The sequence below is a fragment of the Oxyura jamaicensis genome, chromosome 2, assembly GCF_011077185.1.
Source record: "Oxyura jamaicensis isolate SHBP4307 breed ruddy duck chromosome 2, BPBGC_Ojam_1.0, whole genome shotgun sequence".
NCBI classification, from domain to species: Eukaryota; Metazoa; Chordata; class Aves; order Anseriformes; family Anatidae; genus Oxyura; species Oxyura jamaicensis.
The window spans coordinates 48,067,271-48,084,260 of record NC_048894.1 but is presented as its reverse complement, the minus strand read 5'-3'; the positions used below and the strand labels follow the sequence as shown (position 1 = coordinate 48,084,260).

The window sequence follows — 16,990 nt, the reverse complement described above, 5'->3', positions numbered from 1 at the left end:
GTATAGTTTAATATATTTAGAAATTGATACTGAAAGGAGTCTTATAAAATGATGAAGCTACAAAAAACATTTAAATAGCATAAAAAATGCTGGATAACAGCAAAAAGGCTAAGAGTTGAAAGGCTTAGCAGGTCTTTATCATAATTTTTTAAAGAGTTGTATTGATGCAATGCTTGCAAATCACTGGAGCCTAAGGAAAATAATGTAAATGGTTCATTATTTAGCTTATTGAACTTTCCTGCAGTTAGGTTGACTGATGATGCCAATGTTTCCCAATCACCAAAGTACCATTTTAAAAGCATTTTTTATTGAATAAAGTGCTTTGAATATTGCACCCTGGAGCTTTATTTAGGGAAATGATTCAATTGATGTTTTCTGTTTAACCTCAACACTGACCTATCACAACATATTTGGTTAATAAGCAACATTATCATTTAATAGACTTAACCAGTTTTATGCATTGTGCTTTCTCAACATTACAACTCTATTCTCTTAGATTTTGTTTATGGAACTTGCTTGATTGCAGTCTTTTGAAAGAAGATGTGATTTGTTCAGTTGTCTTTTTGCATTATGTAACATTGCATGTTATCACCATAGCATATAAAGAGCAGAGAACAATGTGTAAGTACAAACTGATATTCCCTGTAGAAGAGTATAAGAAGCAGTTCAGTAATATATTGACACATAATACAGTTAATGAAATTACATTCATTTGAAATTCTTCACACGTGTATGTGTGCATCCATATATAGATAATATAACCAAAAGAAAGTCTGTGCATTTAGAAGTAGGTACATTCATCATAAAATATGTATTTATCTATCGTTAGAGTAACCTGAGATAAGTAACTGATTTTGTATTCATAATGTGAACCCTACTTATGCCAGGCTCTTTGTTTCTTATGATAAGTGATCAATATTTCATTTTCTCTGAAACAGTGGAAAGTTTCATTTGTCTGTCACTTGTCCTCTGCAGATGTAGCATAGCAAACGATAAACATTCATTGAGATCTTACTTAAAAAATAAAATAAAAACGTCTTTTACTCGGCCATGATAGCTGTGGGTTCAGCTCATCTGTAGAAAGTCAGCTACCCTAATGTAATGAACAATCATAAAAGGGTATAAGCTAAGTAGGTAAAGCAATGGAGTTCAGAGGTCACAGACCCAAGCAATTCAGGGGCATGCTATGAACAGGAGCCTTTGAAGACCTTTGCTCCCCTCTGGTCAGAAAAGATTGATCAGTCACGATTTTTAATGACTGCATACTCTCATAAACCAGCTATTTATTGGTTATGCTTTGTCCTGCACTGTTATATTCTCAAGCATTTCTAATTCCAGGATTTCAAGTATTTAAATACTACTTTAAAGTGTGGTCAGTTACTTAATTCCAACATTTCTGTCCAAAGACAACAGTTTCTAAAATTAATTACAATGATACACAGCCAATCATTTAAAAACAGACAGGGAAATGATATGCCCTTAGTGAAGCAGCTTTTGTGTTTACAAGAGTGAAGCTGTAATGTATGAGACATGTTGTATTGTTTAATTCATTTTATTGTGTGTGCTTATTGAAGCAAGACTAATTGTGTTGTTTTGTCAATGTATTGTGAAAAGCAAATCACTCAGTAGCATAAAACCATCACTTTCATGACCTTCGAGACCCACAAAGAATAACTACTTCATAGCTTGTCTTGAATATCGATTGGCAGTTTTTTTCACATATCAAGCTGTATTTTAAGTTAATAATTTTATTTAATTTTGAAGGTTCTTGATGAAAAGGGGTAGACTGCAAATTTCCTTTACCAAATCATTGTTCATAAATATAAACAAAGCGATGCTCATTGGAAACATTAATGTTGAACAATCCTAACAGAAACTGTTGGGAACATTCAGACATTAGGGAAAAAAAAAGCTCCCAGCTTCTTCCCTGTTACCATACCAATAGTCTTAACCTCAATATACCACATGTATAACCTGCGTGTCCTCTGTGTCCTTACATGGGAACCAGGTTTTGAAAGTATATCCGACTGTCTGAAATTAAGATGCTTTTATTTTGCTCTGAAATAAATGAAGGTTGCTTACATGAGAATTCTTAAAGCAGCAAAACTATCTTAAGAAATTTCCACACGTAGTTCTTCACTCTTACCCTACAAACTGCTCGCTCATAAATGTCAAAGGCTTCAAAGCCTTTATTTATATGGTCCATTTTTCATCTAAATGGTCAGGGGCATTTTTTTGGTCTTAGGCCAAGCAGTAACAGCCTTTTAGGATGGAACTAGTAAGTGAAGGTCTTCATAATTCAGCAGGATATCTCGTACCTCACTTTGTTATGTATGACCCTGTGTGCTCAAAGACAAGGCAAGTTTCATTTTTTCAAGTGACTATATCAGTTTTTCATCAACCATGACTTCTTCCTGCCGTCAGGGTCCCAAGGTGACAAGTAACTAGAGGTCATTATCTTTCCCACAGAGCAAAAGGATTCCATGTTGCAATTCACAGAATCACAGAATTGTAGAGGTTGGAAGGGACCTCAAGAGATCATTGGGTCCAACCCCCCTGCCAAAGCAGGTTCCCTAGAGCAGGTTGCCCAGGTAGGCATCCAGACAGGTCTTGAATATCTCCAGAGAAAGGAGACTCCACAACCTCCCTGGGTAGTTCCAGTACTCCGTCACCCTCACCATGAAGTTCTTTTCGCATGTTGGTGTGGAACTTCCTGTGACCCATTTTGTGGCCATTGCCCCTTGTCCTGTACCCACAAACCACTGAAAAGAGGTTGGCCAAATCCCTCTGTTTCCCACACAAGGTATTCATAAACATTAATAAGATCGCCTTTCAGTCTTCTTTTCTCCAGGCTGAACAGACCCAGGTCTCTCAGCCTTTCCTCATAGGGAAGATGCTCCAGGTCCGTATCATCTTTGTGGCCCTCCGCTGGACTCTTTCCAGGAGATCCCTGTCTTGTTTGTACTGGGGAGCCCAGAAATGGACACAGTACTCCAGGTGAGGGCTGACCATAGCAGAGCAGAGGGGGAAATTTTTATTCCCCTTAATAAAAATGAGTAAGACAGTTGGGTGATACCCGGTATTTCCTACTAATCCAGAGGAAGATGTTAACCTGACCAGGACTGAGAGTCCCCACCCTTGTGCAAGTCATTTACCCTCATGGGGAAAGGTCAGGAGAATGCACAGAGGATCTTGGAGCTGGGCTGAGTAAGGGGCAGACCTGTACCTATTGATTGCGTGGCCTAAAGCCATTTAACACCACTTCAGAGAGAATAAAGCTTCTTTTATTTGTTAGGGAGTCACTTAACTCTTCCATCCTTGAGGTTGAAAATAAATAAGGATATGTCCATTCTTTTAAATGCTTTCTATGGACAATCCTTCATCTTGCACATCAGTGTTTATTTTGGCTGTTGAATTGTGTGGATAGATACCTGTAGCTTTTTCTGCCACGTAGTTATTTTCACTGAGATTATTAAATGGAAAACTAATGGGCTAATAGAATTTCCTGTAAGAGAGATATTTTTTTTTTCCCTTAAAAATAAAAAATAATGTTGGAAACAGTTTAAAAATTGTCATTTAAAATTGATTTATGATAAAATCATATATTCCAAAATCTTTGTGGAGTATTAGTTTACATGTTTCCTAAAGTGTTTTTTGTTTGTTTGTTTGTTTAAAATTGTTGATTAGTATTTGGTTTTGGTTAAAGTCAGTCTAATTGTCTAATCAAATTTGAAGTTCTGAATCTTCAACAGGAATATGTTTTTTTTTTTGTTCTCTGCTTAATATGGTGTTTACAAAATTCCTAATTATTCACTAACTATTCATTTTTTTTGTCTTTAATAGGCAGTTAGGTTTCATCACCGATGAAACTGCATCCTTGTCACTTAACAACCATGTATGCTTAATTGAACTTTCTATAAATTACTTAAGATAGATATAAACTGATTTTTTTTAGTTCAGTAAATGAATGTTTCTAAACAAATGGGATGATTGTCCCGAAGTGATTGAATTATTGTGCAGGTCTGCACAAGGTCTGTAACAATAGTGCTTCTGAAGTTTCCCCTCTTTGTGCCCCACTTCAGATGCACATGTTCCTCAGACAGCTGAGTTAGGTAAACCATCATGCTCAGAGAAGCTACTTCTACCTCCTGGGCTAATACTACCATAAAATTAAACACATTAGCTTGTGGGTATCTTGGGTGAACAAATGCTGCTTTGCCCACTAATTGGGAGAGTTTCCTTTTGAAGTCTTGGGATTTTACTTTGAGTGGCAATTTGTGCTATCATAATTGAAGAGTTAAGTATTGGGGTTGTGAACTATGGCAGCTCTTAGGGGCTGGTGGCCTCTAGTGGAGAGAGTCTACTGACAGGGGGAATGAGAGCTGAACAGTGATGATAAGATCTGAAAGTTCTGGAGTAAGAAACACCAAACAAGATGTTTCTCAGTAGCTTTTGTCAAATCTGTCCCATTTCTGTTCCATAATGCAAATACTTACTACCTTCACTACTAATGTTACTTTGAGGTTGTCATATCAGAGGTGGGTAACTGTTCTTACTAGCTGGACTGAGGAGGAAGACAAATAGCAAGTGAGAAACAACAGAAGCTCTCTTCGACTCTCCCCGTGTTACCTGTCCCAGGTACACTACATGGTTAATGGGTTGAGGCACAGACCTGTGTCTCAGTAATGGGGGGACCAGTGCAATTATGTCACCTGGGAAACTGATTTCTATAGAAAAGAAAATTAGTGATCAGCCTGACAAGACCCACAGAGTATTCAAATAAGTCCCTAACTTGGATTCAGGAGACTTGATGTATTTCATCTGTCCATGTTAGGAAATTAATGGTTATCAGCAAATAAATATTTATCGTTAGAATAGATTGTTGTTTTTTTTGAAAGCAAAACAGTAGCATCTCCAGAAAAGTTTTTTGTGCTTCCCCAACCTTTGATTGTTTTATCTGACTACATCCAATATGTAAGGTGCTGTAGAAGCTAGAGCTGCTGCATTCACGTGCCATTCTAGGGGTTCTAGATGTTTTTACACTGGGTTACAAGACCATTTTAATGTAACATTTCAGAAACATTAAAAAGAATGGAATATATCTGTAGAGGGGAAACCTCGAGAGAGTGTTAATCTAACAATCCTTTTTCTAAACTCTGTGCAGCCAGTGATTCAGTATATACTTATATGTGCAGATTTCTAATTTATATTTTTATGCCATCTGTGAAATGTATTTCTTTAATAGTTGTATGTTATAAAGGCTGCAGATATTTAATGGTATGGTTTGGTTGTGTTGTTCAGGATACTGTTACGGTATGGCTGCTCTGGTATAATGACAGGAGTCAAACTTCATGTGTTACTCTCAAGTTAGCTCAGTTGCCTTTTAGGCAACTATTTGATTCCTGAGTCTTGTTGACCATTTCTGCTATGGTATTTGCACTGCTATGGTATATGCACTTTTTAAAAAAGAAAAAAAAATAAGTAGTTGTGTGTAGCCCAGGTATAAGAATCCAAAATGACTGTGCTGCAAAATGCTAGTTCAAATGGTTGGTGAAGCCAAGCATAAGCAAAATAATAAACAGATGTGAGTCACCAAATATAGAACACTTAAGTCCTAGCTGCAAAGGGACACAAATGAGATGATAGGGTATTAGGAGAAAGATGCAATTTACAGGTCAGAATGTAATAGTAACCTTTCACTGTGAAAATTGAAAATTAACCTTGGGAGTATTGGATCACTTACAGCTTATGTGGTACTTTTATTGAAGAAGAAAAATCTCTAAAAAGACTTCCTGTGATTTGGGGATTTTAAAATGATGCTATTTAAAGTGTGTTCTTTTCTCTTTATTTAACTGCATCTCAGTGCATTTTCATTTGTCCGTGCCTACACAGACAACACTACGAGGATTTCTTGGGAGTTCGTACAACATTTTTTCCCCCCTAATTTAAATTTTCATTAGAAGCCACTCAGTAATTTACTCAATTTGGATGAAATTCTTAGTGGGTATTAGTCATCACGTCGTTTGAACTTACCTGAGGTTTTTCCTGCTTGTGTGTCTTCCATCACACTGCTAAATTTTAATTTTTGTAAGTTTTCTGAAGGAAAACATTATTTTGATGTACTAAGATGTTGTACTGTCTGCTGGTGTTTTTTCTATGAGAGAGTTGAAATCTTTGGAACAGCTTAAACATTTACCCTACTGACAGTTCTTTGGCTGTAGCCTTATCTATATAATGCAATTGACCTTTCACATTTAAATGTGTCTTTTTTTTCTTTTGTCTTTAGGTAGCTCTGGTGCAGTGGACAGAGAGTGTCGGTCTTACACTAGTTAACAGGGATTTGACCTCAATGCAATTGAAGACCCCTGGTGGACACATTCTGACATACTATATTCTGCAGATTTTCCCCTTCACTTCCGAGAGCAAGCGCATGGGAATCATAGTTCGGGTAATTGTGGGGTTGCTGTTGATTTTCATTTCTCAAAAGCTATTTTTACTGAACATTTATTTTGATATTTCTTAATAGAAACTTGATGCTTCAAGGAATGTATTACAGTGGACTTTCAAATGGAAAGTAGACACTTGATGCAGGTATACACTAGACAAACGATTGTATAAAATTCAGGTTAACCTGATGTTGCAGAGAGGTTTGTAAAGGACAAACTCTTCTCTCACATGCAACACGTTAATTTCAGTACTTCATGCTTAGGCTCTGATGTTGCAAGTTTTAACCCTTCATTTTTAATTTTAATCTTACAAAGTGTGTTGCCTCTTCAAGGGATAAACAAGTGGAACAAATTTCTTGCAATAGTAGTTTGTATCTTTCTATACTGTATCACTACTGATACTACTTTTTCAGGCATGCATGCACGCACAGCAAAACACCACAAGGTCTCAGATGTACTGGGTATATGCTTTACCTTATATGCTTATATACCACATATATATCTGTTAGATGTCCAGATGGGAGCATAATAATGATTATTAAAATTTTAGATGCAAGAAAGCCACCACACCATGCAAAGGAAGGTTTAAACCTCTGCTAATGTTAAGCCATGTGTACTATGTACTTCTGTCCTGACTAAAATCAGATACTGTAACAGAACAGCTTCAGATAACGTGGTTATATGATTAGATCAGTAGTAAGTCCTAGTTAAACAGGTGTCGAACTCATCCTATTCTTTATTTGTAAGTGAATAACAAACTAGGCATGCCATCAGCCTTAGGCAGAGGTACTTCAGATAGGGTAAGTGCATGCTCAGGTCTGGAGGGATCTTGGCAAGTCTGTGTTTCATGAAGTGCGGTTGGCATTATGAGCCTGCTTACGAGTGTGTTAGAGATATTTTATGAAGCTTGTAGATCAGAGGAATCCATTATTTCTGCAACAGACCATACACCGCATATTACTGATTTAGGTAATATTTGCCTTGATTGTGGCTTGTTTGAATATTCAATGAATGTTTCATCATTAAAACAACTGTTAAATTATTACATTGTTATTTGTTAATTACAGTGTTATTTGTTAATTTCTAATTACTTAGATATTTCAAAGATACAGAGCAAACTTTCTGTTTTAATTTAAATAACGAATGCCACACACGCACACACACACAAAAGTAGTTAGAGTGGGCATACAGTGATATTTTAACATTTAGAAAGAAGTATTTAGGGATGCTGGGAATCTGTTATATTGACTTCAGTTAGAACTGGTCCCTTTACATGGGAAAGTAGGCAATGTGCATCTATGGAATCAGGAATCATTGAAAATATTAACATAAAATAATAAAACTTACACAACCATTTGCAAGGTACTTCATTTTTATTCATAAATGACAATCCATTGACTTCTTCAAAAGATGATTAGGTTATTTGTAGGCAAGTTTTGACTGTATAAACAGATAAACTGATTTTTTTTTTCTATTTCTTTTGTAAAATTTTAGGATGAATCTTCAGGAGATATTACATTTTATATGAAGGGTGCAGATGTTGCGATGTCCACTATTGTACAGTACAATGATTGGTTAGAAGAAGAGGTAAGAAATAAAGTCAACATTTATATACTTTATACAACATTATATACTATATATATTTTTTTTTCGTTTAATGTCAAATTGAAATATTAAATGCTATTGGAATAGTTTTAAAGGAGATCGTGAGCCAGTGCAGTAATGGCTTTTCTAGTTCAGTTACATGTATCCTGAATGGGTTTTTAGGATTTAGAATTCTTTCCAATTCTTGTACAGCACACAGAAAAAAAACAAAACTAGTAGTCACAGAAGAACACATTCTTATTTAAACAAGATTTTTTTTTCACTGACTGACATTTCACATAAAACCTAATTACTTCTGAGTATTTTGCTATAAATCTGTTCATCCTGTAATAACCTTTTATCAAATTCTACAATGAAGTATGATTATGAGTTAAAGCTTAATATGATTATGAGTTAAAGCTTAATATGGGATGTAGACAAATTGAAATAGCTTTTTATCATATTTATTATATTTAATATAAAATAGATAGAGACCAAATTTCAAAACTGATTAATATGTTTCACTGTGTGGTTCTAGTAGGTGCTGGCAATCATCTTATTTTGACCTGACATATAGACAATATGTTAATACAATGATTACACCGTGTATGTTCATAATGATATTGGCAATATGAATCAATATGTGCTGCAGGCAGTTTGATTTATTCAGGGACATGAATAAATTAAACTCCCTGAAGACCTAGCACAATGTCATAAAAATTACTTTTGGCGATAATGATGCACAATTAATTGTAAAATACTTGTTTAATTTATTTAGCTTTTATGAGGTCAAATCAATAAGTGTTTTGTTCTATACAGCCTTGGTTTTCATTAAGATATGCTATTCCATGGGTATTTTTAATGTGTAGACATTTTTCTGACAAGAGGTACATTTTGCTGAAAAAAAAAAAAAAGAAAATATTTAGCTTTAAAAATAGTTTTAATTTACTTTTAGACTTCAGCCTACAAGAGCTTTTCTTTAAGCTTGGAGAGAAAGTCTTAATTGGCTTGCCAATAGTATCCTGCTTTGGGAAAACTGAAGTGAAATTGTTTTTGTTGCTTCTCCAAACTAATGTACAGTCTAAAGAAACAAACTGTTATGCTACAGACATTCCCTGCTAATAGATAGTATGAAATGTGTGCATACATTATTATTCTATGTTTTGGTCCATTTAGTGTGGTAATATGGCTCGAGAAGGACTGCGTACTCTGGTTGTTGCCAAAAAATCACTGACTGAGGAACAGTATCAAGATTTTGAGGTATGAAGGGATAGAATGATCTATATTATTCACGTAGCTCTTCTGTTTTGCTTTATTTAGTTACTTCAAGGGGAACATTTATCTTTTTTTACTCTGCTAATAAGGTAAAGAAGACAACTCATATTGAAAATATTGATAGTTGAGGTATGGCAGACTATTACAGATCTTACCATTCATTAGTGATTGTTCTACAGGTATGCACAGGATGCTGTTTAAATTTAAGCGACTGGATTGTATTTTCCCAGAGGATAACATAATGTTAATTCCATAGCTTTAGTCTGACCAGAAAATCTACTTGTTCTCAAAGATGAGAGCAGTTTCTGCTTAGACGCTGAGATGCCTAATTTATAGTAGGTCTTCAGAAGGCTCTCTTGATTTTACCTGTCAGAAAAAGCACATATAAGATTAGATGCAGATCCACTCTTTTAATTTTTTTCTTTATTGAAGATATTTAAATGCAACTTTTTATTATAATTGATAGGCCAAATGTTTACTTTTTTTTTTAAGTCACAGCCAAGTCTAAGTAGTTTTGTGTTTGTGCAAACAGAGTCGATATAACCAAGCAAAGTTAAGCATACATGATAGAAACTTGAAAGTTGCTGCTGTTGTAGAGAGTTTGGAGCGAGAAATGGAATTGCTGTGTCTCACTGGAGTAGAAGACCAATTGCAAGCAGATGTTAGACCAACTCTAGAGATGCTCAGAAATGCTGGAATAAAGGTAATGAACACATACTGTTTTGACATACAATTTATCATTTATTAATGTTTGTGATTTTTTTTTTCTTTTACAAGACACAGTTTACAGTTGTCTACATTAAGGTTCATTCAAAATAAGAAATACGTGAAGTCCTAAGTGCATTCTGGGCATGATCTAGCAGAATTAAGTAGGCATAACGTTCAAAGATCCCTTGCAAACCACAGGTTTCATTCATCTTAAACTTCTGTAGGAAAAAATACCAATGTATGTCCCTGTCATTTATCCTCTGTTTGCCTGCAGTAAACTGTCCTAGCTGAAATTTATACTAAATCAGTTTGGCCCAAGATTCTTATGATAATGTTTTCAGGCTTGTTGCTCACAAAAAGTTTCAGCTAAGATCAAAAGGTGAACTGTTTGAACTACAGGAGAGCCCAGACTCTTCTTAGGGGCACCTACTGAAAGCACAAGAGACAATGGACACAAACTGAAATACAGAAGTTCCACTTGAATGTAAGAAACAACCTTTATACTGTAAGGATGATCAAACACTGGAGCAGGTTTCTCAGAGTTTGTGGAGTCTCCATACCTGGAGAAGTTCAAAACTGCCTTGACATAGTCCTGAACAGCCTGTTGTAGTTGACTCTTCTTTGCTCAGGGAAGTCAGAGTAGGTAATCTCCAGAGGTGCCTTCCCAAATAGGCTATTTTTGTGATTCTGTTGGTTTTTTGTTTGTTTGTTTGTTTGTTTAATTAATCTAAGCTTCCCAAAGTCTCTCAGGTGAATTTGCTGGCAGCACACTGTTGTGCAATCAGAGAAATACATATTTGGATTAAAACCTTGTGATTACATAACATTTCTTTAGTACAATGGAACTAGTGCAAAGTACTTGTGTGTAGTACTTCATGTACATTATTTTCTTATTTACTCGTGATACTTTTTCCATATGTGGTCAGTTCTAATTGTTAAGAGATATCTGGATCAGTATGTCCTGATAGTTTTTAGGGTTTCTTATCAATGGAGTTCTAGGATTTCAGATAATTGAAATTGTTCTGACTTTAATCACAGCCCACATTATAGTAGGCTGGGGACACAACAGTAACTATAGATAGGTCATAAATTTGTAGATACGCGATTACAGTTGGGAAAGCAGTAACGAGGGTTTTGTCAAGTCACAGACCAAAATGGACACTAACAAAAATGATCTTACCTGAGACATACAGGAACAGAGGTATTCAGAAGCTTATGAATTAATAAAATTGCAACTGTTAACTTAGTAACTATTTGGTAATAACTTCTGCAGTTTAGATCATTCTTCCTTGGTCTTTTCTATTTGGTATAGGGCTAGTGTTATTTCATACAGACATCCTTCAGTCTTGTTGGTGTTATGGGGTTGAGGAAGAGAGCTGTCTCATTTTAAGAACAGATGGATCATCAGCCTTATTCCTACTTTAAGGAATGCATTCATCCCACTTCTTAGTGGTCAGTGGGCAGGATTTCTTCAGAGTATTGAGTATTGTAGCTTTTCCTCCAGGATATGCCATCCGACAGGTTGGCTGCTACTTGATAAATTCTTACTAGGATCACAAACTGTTGTCCCATCGTTTTGCTGAGCTGCCTCAGTAGTTATTTCTCTTGTAGTTGGGTCTGTATCCTCTGCCTTTTGATCAAGGTAGTATTAGGGCCATAGGAAAGGTCTTTTATGCTTGTTCAACTGCCAGTGGGTTGCCACAGAGTTTCCCCTTGTCTTTGTGTAAATTGAGACATAGACTCTTGTGACAGGGAAGGAAGAATGAAAGATTCTTAAAGATGAACCTTTCCTTTATGTGTTAATGCAGTAAAAACTGCTCGTTAATTTTTGTTAAAAGTATGTATATCGGTATATATTCCATGGTAGGCTGATCTTATGGGGTACCAGAAAAAGGTTGGAGAAAATTTTCATTCAGATATGAACAACAGACACGTTAATGTCTGACAGAATTAACACTTACATTATTTTGCAGATATGGATGTTAACAGGTGATAAACTGGAGACAGCAACTTGCATCGCAAAAAGTTCTCACTTAGTGTCTAGGACTCAGGATATTCACATTTTCAGACCTGTAAGTATAGGTCCGACTTCTTTGTTGGATTCATCAAAAGACAACTAATACCAATTTTGTTTTGTTTGAATACTAGTTGCCCACTTGTTATAAAATAGATGGGTTACTGTAGAGAGTTTCATAGCAACAGTCAATAGAGTATTACTTAAGGTAAGACATCATTCAAGGATTTTAGAATTACAAAGCATTGCTTCTGTTTAAGGGTGTTTGGTTTTGGATTTGTTCATATGCTACAGAAATGTTTGTAGGCATGTTGAGGTGAGCCAGGTTTTGCATGCATTTTTCACTCTTAACTTACACAATGGATATAGTAAGGCATGTCTAAATAATGATGAAGAGAGGTCCATGTGAGGTATTGAGCCAGTAGGAAAGAGTTTCTAGGAACATAGGCAGTCTGAATATGGTTCTAGCTTGTTCTAACATTTCTGTTAATAGCGTTCCTTAGAATCAAGCAGACTTAGTCCTGAATTAAACTCTGATGCCAAAGTCCCCTGTATAGACACAGTTCAAATCAAAATCAAAATTTGTCTATTATGATTTTTCCAATAAAACGTGTACATTTTTTTAATAGATTGATTAAAATAATTGTTAGAAAAGCAAACGGAATATGTTTCTATACATATCAGTTATATTTGCACAGTATCAACTCCACTCAGCTCAAACAAAAATAAAGATTTTTCAGACTTTTTGATGCTGTGTGATCAGACATATGTCTGTGTTTGTTCTAAATGAACCACTTGCACCTACAAAAATAATTATATGAATATAATTTACATGTAAATGTAGTTTCTTATGAAGCATCAGAATGGCAAATTAGGCCCTGCAGACTATTTGCAATTAAATTATTAATGCTTCTGATAAAACTTCAGATCAATTTTTGTTGACCTTTCCGTGTTGTAACATTACAAATTGTCTTCCTGAACATAATCTATTTAGTTTGAGTCAGATTTTTATTTTCATTACCTTGACTAGTAATAAGAGATCAACATAAAACTGTGTTAACTGAGAATACACAAAGTTTTAAATTAGTTAGAAAATAGATTCATACAACATTATTTCTGTGGCTATATTTGCTGCAAAGAATGAACTCCTGGATTAATGTAAGAAAATACCTAGTACTTTAACGCTTCTATTTTGCTTATAAATTAGTGAATAAATAACTTACTAGTTTGGCTTCCCAAAAAGATGCATTTTATTTTTCTTGCTCTCTTGTTCGTAACATTCTCAGCTTGTTTATTTTATAATGAAATTAATTGATATATTGTTCTAGAGTTTACAAAATAAAAATACCTGTGCTAGGTGAAGGTCGAGCAGAGTGGACAATTAGCACTCCTTAGTGTGTGCCAAGTGCTGACATCTTGTAATCTCTGCAATGCAGAAAGATTATTGTGGACCAATGCAATCCTTGGTTCCTAATAGTTGGCAGAATAGGAGCTTTCTATTTATGTGTTTCATTGTGGGAAAGGAGGGGAAAAAAATCTGAACTGTGATATGAGTATGAGTTATTCTGTTTGCAAGTAAGTGCATTTTAATATAACCCAAATTTTGCATGGTAGAGACTCTTCTCCAGAGGGATGGATGTATGTGATTGTAAGAAGTAATGTGATTCAGACTCACATATACGAAAACTTCAGGCACAGTGTCAACAGAGACAAAATTAGAGGTGTAATCAGAGTTGGTTTTATTCTCTGCTTGTAATTTTGGCCTACCTGGTAGCTCTAAAAGAAGCTGATGTTTATTAAAGAAAAAAACACCTTTCTCTTCAAAATCTGTATGTAACTTAATTGTTTATGTTCTGTGTTCTAGTTCAAAACCTTTCAAAATCCGTTTGGTAGCCGTTGAACCATTTGGTTTGGAGTTGGTGTGTGTTTTTGTTTGTTTTTTTTGTTTTCCCACATTTGACATCTGGGTCTCTCTGAAACAATAGTTATGTAAATTTAAAAAAAAAAAAAAAAAAACTATAATGTAATTCTTTTGTATATTGTCACTTGGTCCTGTTTGCATACTTGTGCAAGATTCAAAGTGATTAGTGCTAGTGAGCACATTTTTCTGTGCCTCTTGAACTCTGTTTATTTATCCAAACTGAAAGAACTACTAATATGATCATCGTGCATTACTCTAAGAATATATTTTACTGGTTAATAATGTCTTTTTTTCTTACTTGGGGACTATTTTTTCCTCTAACTCAGCCAAGACGGAAAGACTAGGGTCAGATTGAATTTAAGATATTTAAATTGTATTAATTCATTAATATTTCTGCCCTACTCTGCTTTTTGTGAGGAACCGATCAGTCTGACTACACAGGTTTTCTTTGTCTGAGGATTACTTTTTCACTCCATAGAGATTCAAGACTTACAGTCACATCCCATTGGTACTGCATTAGAATAAAACATTTGTTGAAAAAACAAAGCCTTGTTTTTTTGTTGTTGTTTTGTGTTTTGTTTTTTCCTTTAAAAATCTTGAGTGCGTGATTTTTATTAAAGGTTACTACTCGAGGAGAGGCTCACTTAGAACTAAATGCCTTTAGGAGGAAGCATGACTGTGCCTTGGTGATATCTGGGGACTCACTTGAGGTAAGAGTTTGGTTGCTATCAAATTGTATTTATGCTTTATGAACTACGTTCATACAAACTATTTTTATAAAGCTTATAAAGTATCAGTGGCTTCATGCCCTTAAATTTTCTTCCAGTATTTGACCATATCATAAGTTATCCTTAGAGTTACTACCATTTTTCGCTAAGTAGTAAAAAGAGTATATATGTTCAAATTTTGTTGGTTCTCTGGACTCCTGTATAGTAATAGAATGAGATTTGTATATAGCGTGCTGTAGTACTGTCTCTTTTGTTAACTCTAAAGTGCATTAGCTGTCCAAATGAAAGAGAATGTCAGTTTAAAATAATAGATTGCAGTCAGGGGACAGTGGCTTTTGCTCCCAGAGGGATGTTGTTCAAGCAGAACCTCATAAAGGGAATCTTCATACTGTATTTGTGTTGGAGTACATATATTATTTAATCTTAAAAATAAATGTGAGTGTATTTTTCTCTTAGGTTTGTCTGAAGTACTATGAGCATGAATTTGTAGAGTTGGCTTGCCAGTGTCCTGCCGTAGTGTGCTGTCGATGTTCTCCCACTCAAAAAGCCCATATTGTGAAACTGTTACAGCATCACACTGGAAAACGCACATGTGCAATAGGTAACTGTTGACACTATCTTCCATTGCAGTAGCTAAAATCTGTAATAAACTTACACAGTAGATGGCACCACTGAGAAACAAAACCAAAGAGATTTCTTTATCAACAGCCAGGTATTTACACAGTTGTAGCAGAAAATGTCATTCCGTGAGAAAGGTGTGGGTTTTTTCCTTACTCCACAGGAAAAAGTCTTGATTGCTGAAGTTATTAATCATAATCCATAGATTAACTGTAAGAATTTAAAGGTATATTAGGAGATCCTAAAGTACTTTAAGGCCAGGAGAGTAAAACCTCTGAAGTGCTGAATATTGCAGTGACATTTTCCAGGTGATGGAGGAAATGATGTCAGCATGATCCAAGCAGCCGACTGCGGTATTGGAATTGAAGGCAAGGTAATGTTACCAGGTCAATTCTCAAATATAACATGATTCTTGAACTATTAAATTGAATATTTCAAATTTAAGTCTGCTGTAAGATGATTAAAAAAATTCTCAGTCTTTGAAATAATACTTTCTCTGCTTCTGTGTTCTCTGCTTTATCTTTTTAAATATAAAGAGCAAGAAAAGCAGAAAGCACTAGTTATCTCTATGTACATGTGCATTTACCTGAAAGACACAAGATAAGTTGTTAAACATACTTGTTACAGCCACTGCATTTTTTTAAAATGCGCACCAAAAACCTGTCCTTTGTGTCACGCTGTAGAGTTGATTTCTGAAGCAGTAGGAAATTTGACTTGTGAAATGAATTATAATTTAGAATTTTGAAATTTGAAACATATGTTCTACAGCGGGTTTCATGTTTGTAACCTTTTTTTGTTCTAGGAGGGAAAACAAGCTTCCCTAGCAGCTGACTTTTCTATCACACAGTTTAAACACATAGGAAGGCTGCTGATGGTACATGGCCGAAACAGTTACAAAAGATCAGCAGCACTTGGTCAATTTGTCATGCACCGAGGCCTTATTATTTCAACTATGCAGGTATTTAAAACTTTATTTTCAGGATAGTTAAGCACATTCTTTGAAATGTCACAAAACATTAAGTAGTAATGTTTTTTTCTTTATTGTAATGTGTCATATGCAGAATTATATTAAATATACGTAATTGTCTTTTTGTAGGCTGTATTTTCATCAGTCTTCTATTTTGCATCTGTTCCCTTGTACCAAGGATTCCTAATGGTAGGGTAAGTTCAAACCAACAGTTGTGGTATATGTTAATAATTACAGACAAACACTTGTAAAGTAACATCATGTAGTTGGTGACTGGACCATTTTTCATACATTTATCAATGGTATGCTAACAAGACCTGGAATGAACCTACAAATGAACAGTCAACTAGGTTGGATGCGCACTTGTATCCACTACATGACTGGGGAGATTCTCGGAAGAGGGCAATCTGCCATTGCATTAGAAGAAGAAAACCATATAGGTTTTTTGACATACAGAGTGAAAATGATAGAGGAAATCTCACAAACCAGTTTCAGCTGTTAAACAAATTGCTATACAAGCCTCAGTGAGAATCACAGATTCATCTGTTAAAAATGGAGCTGAAGCTACTGACTGAAATTTCCTCTGAAAGTGCACTGAGTCTGCTACATAGATTTTCATTCTGGATCATGCATGCAGAATTTGGAGTACCCTGGTCTTGTGGCAAAAGCTGCTTTAGAAATTTATCTCCCCCAAGTCATTCAGCTGAGGTATATGGATATATTCCTGTT

The 16,990-nt window shown here is 35.2% G+C and overlaps 1 protein-coding gene across 2 annotated transcripts in view; it reads left to right on the top strand.

Annotated features, from left to right (window-relative positions):
- ATP9B (ATPase phospholipid transporting 9B (putative)) overlaps positions 1–16,990 on the top strand; it is a 175,543-nt gene that overhangs the window by 147,455 nt on the left and 11,098 nt on the right. For both annotated transcript variants that reach the window (XM_035316839.1, XM_035316838.1), the window contains exons 17-26: positions 6,287–6,448; positions 7,941–8,033; positions 9,207–9,290; positions 9,838–10,008; positions 11,987–12,085; positions 14,569–14,658; positions 15,133–15,277; positions 15,603–15,667; positions 16,097–16,252; positions 16,391–16,455. In XM_035316839.1, the coding sequence (XP_035172730.1) occupies positions 6,287–6,448; positions 7,941–8,033; positions 9,207–9,290; positions 9,838–10,008; positions 11,987–12,085; positions 14,569–14,658; positions 15,133–15,277; positions 15,603–15,667; positions 16,097–16,252; positions 16,391–16,455 (1,130 nt within the window). The remainder of the gene's footprint in view (positions 1–6,286; positions 6,449–7,940; positions 8,034–9,206; positions 9,291–9,837; positions 10,009–11,986; positions 12,086–14,568; positions 14,659–15,132; positions 15,278–15,602; positions 15,668–16,096; positions 16,253–16,390; positions 16,456–16,990) is intronic.